The sequence below is a fragment of the Stegostoma tigrinum genome, chromosome 17 (genome assembly GCF_030684315.1).
Source record: "Stegostoma tigrinum isolate sSteTig4 chromosome 17, sSteTig4.hap1, whole genome shotgun sequence".
Taxonomy (NCBI): domain Eukaryota; kingdom Metazoa; phylum Chordata; class Chondrichthyes; order Orectolobiformes; family Stegostomatidae; genus Stegostoma; species Stegostoma tigrinum.
The window spans coordinates 45,007,639-45,015,035 of record NC_081370.1 but is presented as its reverse complement, the minus strand read 5'-3'; the positions used below and the strand labels follow the sequence as shown (position 1 = coordinate 45,015,035).

Here is a 7,397-nt window from a genome sequence, read left to right as displayed (position 1 = left end):
TTCATTCATCACAAACACTCTCCCTCTAACCTGCTGTGTATATCAATGTGGACTTCACAAGCTTCAAAACCTTCCCCTGCAACCGCAGGAAGTGCTACACTTGCCCCCACACCTCCTCCCTCACCCCCATCCCAGGCCCCAAGATGACTTTCCATATTAAGCAGAGGTTCACCTGCACATCTGCCAATGTGGTATACTGTATCCATTGTACCCAGTGTAGCTTCCTCTACATTGGGGAAACCAAGCGGAGGCTTGGGGACCGCTTTGCAGAACACCTCCGCTCGGTTCGCAATAAACAACTGCACCTCCCAGTCACAAACCATTTCCACTCCCCCTCCCATTCTTTAAATGACATGTCCATCGTGGGCCGCCTCCAGTGCCACAATGATGCCACCCAAAGGTTGCAGGAACAGCAACTCCTATTCCACTTGGGAACCCTGCAGCCTAATGGTATCAATGTGGACTTCACCAGCTTCAAAATCTCCCCTCCCCCCACTGCATCCCTAAACCAGCCCAGCCTGTCTCTGCCTCCTTAACCTGTTCTTCCTCTCACCCATCCCTTCCTCCCACCCCAAGCCACGCCTCCATCTCCTACCTACTAACCTCATCCCACCTCCTTGACCTGTCCGTCTTCCCTGGACTGACCTATCCCCTCCCTACCTCCCCACCTATACTCTCCTCTCCACCTATCTTCTTTTCTCTCCATCTTCGGTCCGCCTCCCCCCTCTCTCCCTATTTATTCCAGAGCCCTCACCCCATCCCCCTCTCTGAAGGGTCTAGGCCCGAAACGTCAGCTTTTGTGCTCCTGAGATGCTGCTTGGCCTGCTGTGTTCATCCAGCTTCACACTTTGTTATCTTGGATTCTCCAGCATCTGCAGTTCCTAAAATCTCTTTCATTCTGCTCCACACTTTGTTATCTCGCATGTTGATTGGTTGAGTCGGGCGCTGTATACTGATTGGTTAGGATTGAGGGGATCCTAACGTGTTGATTGTTTGGGGCGGAAACCATGTGGTGATTGGTTAAGGTGGGTGCAGGGGCGGGGCTGTGCTTGTTTTCGCCCAACCTCCCCGTTATCATCATCATCGTCGTTATCGTCACTTCCTGTCGGTGTGGGTTTTGCTGTTAGGGTTTGTTGTTGCGGCTGAGTGACGGAGCCGGCTTCAGGTAGCGGTGGTTGCCGCCTGCTCCTCATCGGGATCACCATGAAGGTGAGAGGAAGTGCCGAGTTGTGTGTGTTTGCACTCTCACTCACTCACTCACACTCGCTCGCTCGCAGCGAGTTGGGAGGAGGGCTTTTGTGGCCCCCGGTCTCCCTTCCATCCTCGGACCGTTCCAAGGGACCCCGCAGTCCCTTCGCTCCTTGATTCTCCTCCGCGGTAGTGGAGTCTGAGTCTGTGCGGGTAGGCCTGGATCCCCCCTGACCCCGTCAGTGAGCCCTTTTCGCCTGGGCAGGATAATCCCAATCATCCAGGCTCCGGAACGAAGTGAATTGCTAGAAGATTCCCTGCATTTGCTGCACATTTCGACAAGCACATTCTGTCTTTCATGTCTTGACTATAGGTTAAATGGTCAAATCACGAAAACATGACTTAATGTGCCTGCGGTTTGACCGTAGGACAGGGGATGTTTCCCTCCGTAAACTCAATTCAAATGTCATAAGGATTGAAGGATTTCTTTTTCTGTAAGGTAGAAGTTTCTGAACATGGCGAGAATGCAGGTGAAAATTTTGAAGTAACATAGGCTTCTGTGAGAAGCAGAGAGAATTGAATATTCCAAGTATAAAATATAGCTGACATAATTGATTTGACAATGTTTGTTGTTTTCTGCTGTAAAAAGTGTTGTTTTGAAATTTAACTTTTTTAAAAAGATAAAAAGTTTGCTTTTATTTAATCATTGCTGTATACCCCAAAATGTTGCTTGTGTTTAAAATTCAGTGGAACATAATTGATATCTGTAAGGCTTTGAGAAGGTTTAATATAATGTAAGAAATATATTGTATCAGGAAACTTACTTCCATGTGATGATGGATTTGGTGGCTAGGACAAAGAATATCTCTGTGCAGTTCTGAATTTTATATTTAGAATCCCTACAGTGTGGAAACAGGCCCTTCAGCCCAACAAGTCTACACTGACCCTTGGAGCATTCCACCCAAACCTGTCCCCCTATGACCCATACAGCCCTGGGTACTACAGGCAATTTAGCTTGGCCAGTCCCCCTAACCTGCACATCTTTGGACTGTGGGAGGAAACCAGAGCACGCGGAGTAAACCGACACGGACTTGGTGAGAATGTGCATGCTCCACACAGAGTTGCCTGAGGCTGGAATCGAACCCGGGTCCCTGGCGCTGTGAGGCTGCAGTGCTAACCACTGAGCCACTGTGCTGCCGCTGTGACCCAATGTACAGAAAGTGATGACAACTGTTCGCCAGGATGGGGTTTGTGTGTGTGTGTGTGTGTGTGTGTGTGTGTGTGTGTGTGTGTGTGTGTGTGTGGCAGCAGAAGTAATGGACAAGTTCAACATTGGAGATAATGTCGGGTTGCCGTTGTTTGTGTCCAGGAGTCAAACCTGATGGCTGGACGGATTCCTTAGAATGTTTTGGTTGTCTAGCCTAGTTCTTAACAAACTTGGTTATGTTGTCATCCTGTGATTACTGACCTACTTTGGTTTTGTTTCACGAATGTTTCAAATTCACTATTTTCGTCCTTTCATATTTTTCCTGACCTTTCCATTCCCTGTGTTAGTAAGTTTCTCTGAGAACTTTGCCCCCTCAGAAGCTCTGACTGCTGGTTCATCCTGGCACCTACATTCCTGCCCTTGAGTAAATTAACTTGAATTTTGCATGCCCTTGTATTTCTTTCAAACCTTTCCACTGCTTAAATTGTATTTCATTAACCCAGGCTTCTTTAGCGAGTTTGTCTTAATGTTCTGTCACTTCTTTTGTCAGTATTTTTGATGTGCTTTAGAATGCTGTGATACCACAGATCTATTAAGTAACAACGTAAGTTGGCAAATTTGCTTGATCAAGGTCATGCTTTAAACTTTGTTAGTAGATTCTTGTTTATATTATAATCCAATTCATCTTCCTTAAAAAAGGAATCCCATTCCCAATAGTATGAGAAAAATGCCACAAGATCATGTTTCTACAAAGCATAAACATCATTGTATTAAGAAGATAAACAAACTGAACACTTTTAACACAAGGCTCCAGTTGTATACCATGCATGCCGTTGTACTTGTCGCATCCAATGCTTTCATTAAAAAGCACCATCTTAAATTATTTGCTACTATATGAACCACCCAAATGTATGTTGTTTGAATGCCTCTCACTTCCACCCATTCTCAGAGGTCAAACTTTGATATACAATCTCATGTTTGTGGATGTCTCTGCAATGTTGTTCTGGTTATTTTCTCAATATTCTGAGTTAATTTTCTGGTTGTCCTCTGTTGCCACGAGACTGTCAGGAAAAATCTTTAGTCATCCTATCAACTGTAAACTCAGATTATTCAATTCTTGTTTCCGTGTGAAATCCAATCTGAGATTGAGCTTTGCATGCCTTCCACTTGGTGAAAGAGTAATCATTTTCTCCGTTTAAACTGCAGTCCTATCTAATGTTTACTTGAGCTCTTTATCGATCTAAATTGCAATGAGTCCAATTTGGATAATCTGAAACTCGAGCTGTTCTTGCAGAGAGGGTAACCAATACAATAGAAAGATGCTGTGATAAGCAAGGTTAACGAATGGTAAGTCTGCATTCGGCAAACAGGCAGACTTGTCATGTAACCATACTAACCAATCAAAATGGAGTTGGTCCACAGCATACGATCTCTCCCCTTGAAGGATGGTAATACCGTGCAACTTCTAAGAGTCACATCTCGCAAAAAAATGAAATAGGTGTAGAATTTGGAAATGTATGGCATGACGTGAAAAATATGCAGCACACTCTTTATGCAATGAGGCCAATGATGCTAAACTCCTCCTGTCTTTTTCCAAAGTTGAAACTGCAAAGGTGATAGAGATGCTGCACAATTTTGTAGTGCAGCATGAAAACATGGCTGCACGAACAACACGGGAGATATAGTGTACTTGTTCAGAGATGGTACACTCAGCAAAGTTTTTCCTGAATGTTCTTTACTGCACTTGGCCAGGTTATTGTCAAGTATGAACAAATTGAAAAAAGACTTCATAACTTTTACTGCTTTAATGTGGTTTTTTAATTTGGAGTTTCTTTTGACAATATATCTGTAGGCCAGTGTGCATCTGTGCTTCCTCCACTATCTTGAAGCTCCAATTTGTGGGGGTGGATCATCTGTGCTTCACCTGTGCCATGTCACAACTCGCTGGAGATAGTGTGCTGAAAATCAAAATGGACCATTCTGTGTTGACAAAATCTGAAAATTTGATTAGCTTCTATCAGTACCATTCAGGCATGAAAGAAATAGACATCAGGTTTCTCATGAAGAAAATTATTGTGTATAATAACTGTTTTAAGTCAATGGGAAAAGAGGCTAGGTGAATTGTTAAACCTTGAACTTAAACTAAAGTTAATCTTTTACAGAATATCAGAAGAACGGGATTTCTAACTTAGTTAAACTGTTTAAAAACAGCCATTAGTATATGCAAAGTATAAAATACAGTGGTCATTAGTATAGATGTCTGCTACAATACAATCTCAAAGCCTGGTAGATTGATACTTCAGTCACTCATCTCTCTTCAAGGATGTCTCAATGCTATTTCATAAGAATACTCATCCTTTAGATTGGTTCTTTGACCACACCAAGAGGTTGTTCTTTTCCTGTGGGCTTTAGTGTTCTCCCTTTCAGCAACTAATTTTTCTTGCTCTTTTAAAGAGAGCCATTTTTCAGTGCATGGAACATCAGTGTTGATGCTGCAAACTTCTGGGACTTCTGTCTTCTTTCATTTTCCCTTCATAGGATCTCTGGACTAGCTTCAACTAAACAATGTAGTTACTATGCTGAGATCTCATGAGCCCATTCCTGGGTTGTGTATTGAGAAGCCAATCAAAACAGTTCAGGGAAATTTGCGCTGAAACACAAGTGCTGAATTGCCTGGATGGTGCCATCACTAGTCCAATGAGAGATTCTATATGAAAATCATTGTGCTTTAGTATCTTCTAATTGAGCCGGCAAACTTCATCTGAGTTTGATTGCTGGAAACAGTTCAGTTTCTAAGTTTTACTCCACAATTCAAACAAAAATGGTTTTTACGGAGGTATATCATGAGCGTTCACCCATCAATCTGAACACATTGACTCTCCTCTCCTTTATCTTTGTGTTCCTTGATGGGTTAGACAAAGTTATGTTTTTCGATAATTTTACTGCCAAAAAATTAAACAGGGATTCCTGAAGGTCTGTTTAAAGATATCCCAGAGCACAGTATCTGTCATGGAGATGGATACTGCTTTAGAGTCATTGAGTAAGTGTCACTTTAAGAGCTTTAGATCTGGCATGGTATAGTTTCTCTTTGTTTAGAAAGAATGCCATTTTGAAACTCTTTGGGTTTTACTGAATGCTCTACAATTCTCAAACCAAAGATCCCTACACTGGCCTTTAGTGCAAGAATTACAGATGTCATGTCTCCACGAATAGGCCCACAAATCTGTTATCTCCTGTTGAAGCTTCTCAATGTGCATTTGTATGATGATCCAACTACTTGGACATTTGTCCCAGCTTTTTGATAAATATGACCTGTTCTTTCAATTGAAAATAAGTTAGATTTGTTTTGTGATGTATTCACAATGCATGCTTAGAAGTTGAAAATTAATTTTTATTGAAATCCTGGAGTTTTTTTTCCATTAATCTATTTCATGGCCTTCAGTTTCCACTGGCAGGTATTTGGCTGCGTGTTTCTCAATTAGCCCCTCTCTGGCTTTCACATGAACTTCCACGTCTAATTTTTCTAAGGGGCAACACCTTCAACTGTTTTGTCAAATGTTGGCATTTTGATATTTCAGCATTAATAATATCTTAAGAAATGTGAGCAGCAGTAGGCATTTTAGCCCCTTGAGCCTGCTCAGCCATTCAATAGTATCATGACTGATCCAACATTCCACACATCCACTTTACTGATGCCTCCCTGTGCCCCTGATTTCCCCAATTGATCAATCTATATATCTCAGCCTTAAATACACGGAAGCATTATTAATCTACACATGTCTTTGTAATTCTTTGCTACAGACTGTCAACCATGTGAGGAGAAATTCTTCCATGTGAGTCTTAAGTTGGCACCTGTTACACTGAAGTTATGCCCTCTGGAGGTATTAAAAAAATTTTCTGCAGTTTAATGTAAATAGCCAATAAGAGGCAACCAATTTCCCCACACTCTGATTGTAGTAGGCAAATGATACAATCTCCTCAACAAACCTCCAAATTAGTTGTTCAGGTGAGGAGATGTGAATCTGCTTCCTTCTCTTGATTGTCTTTTTGTTGCAACAAATGTAGCTGCATGCCAAAAAAAGTTACAATATCACACGAATTAAAATTATAGTACTGGTCACATTTAGGGACCCAATCTCCAAGTTTTCTTGAGTGAAAGAAAAGTAAATTTATAATACTTTTTCCTCAGGGTTACAAGACGTAATCTTATATTCCTAGGTGTAAAGTTTTAAAAGGCTTGTCTCCTCCAGTTGGGAGAGGAAACATATATTAATTTGAACCTGAAACTGTGGCTGGTCAGCTGATGCCTGTGGGGTTCAATCCTGTTTCAGTAGAGTGTGCAAGAGGGCATGCCAGGAGCAGCACCACGCATACCTAAAATTGAGGTGTCCATCTGCTGAACAGCAAAAGCACCAAATGATAGACACGAAATGATCCCATAACTAGTGGATCAGAGCTAAGCTCTGCAGCGGTGTCACATCCAGTTGTGATTCAGAAGAAGAGGTGGCTTCACAAATATCCCCATTCTCAATGCTGGAAGAGACCGATTGGTCAGTGCAAAAGGTAAGGCTGAAGCACTCACTGCAACTTTCAACTAGAAGCTCTGAGTGGATGTTTCACCTCTGGCTCCTCTAGTGGTTCCCCAGCACCACAGGTAGCAGTCTTCTATCAGTTCAATTCAATTGATGTGATATCAGGAAATGGCTGGAGGCACTGTAGACAGCTTATGGTTATGGGCCCTGACAAAATTCTGGCCATAATACTGAAGATCATGTTTTGAAACATGCAGCTCCCCCAGCCAAGCTGTTCTAAAGTGGTTACAACACTGGCACCTACCCAACAACATTGAAAATTTTCTGTACCAAAAAAAAGGGACAAATCCAACCTGTTGAATTGCTACCCTATCAGTCTATTCTTGATCTCCAGCAAAGTGATGGAAGGTATCATCAACAATGTGATCAAGTAACACCCAGTTTGGGTTCTGATTGAGCCATGCTCTACC

The 7,397-nt window shown here is 42.3% G+C and overlaps 1 protein-coding gene across 2 annotated transcripts in view; it reads left to right on the top strand.

Moving 5' to 3' along the window:
• Positions 1 to 1,097: 1,097 nt before the first annotated feature.
• The window catches only part of LOC125459518 (transmembrane protein 263-like), a 145,670-nt gene continuing 139,370 nt past the window's right edge, over positions 1,098 to 7,397 (top strand). For both annotated transcript variants that reach the window (XM_048546046.2, XM_048546044.2), the window contains exon 1: positions 1,098 to 1,209. In XM_048546046.2, coding sequence (XP_048402003.1) covers positions 1,204 to 1,209 — 6 coding nt within the window. In that variant the 5' untranslated portion in view covers positions 1,098 to 1,203. The remainder of the gene's footprint in view (positions 1,210 to 7,397) is intronic.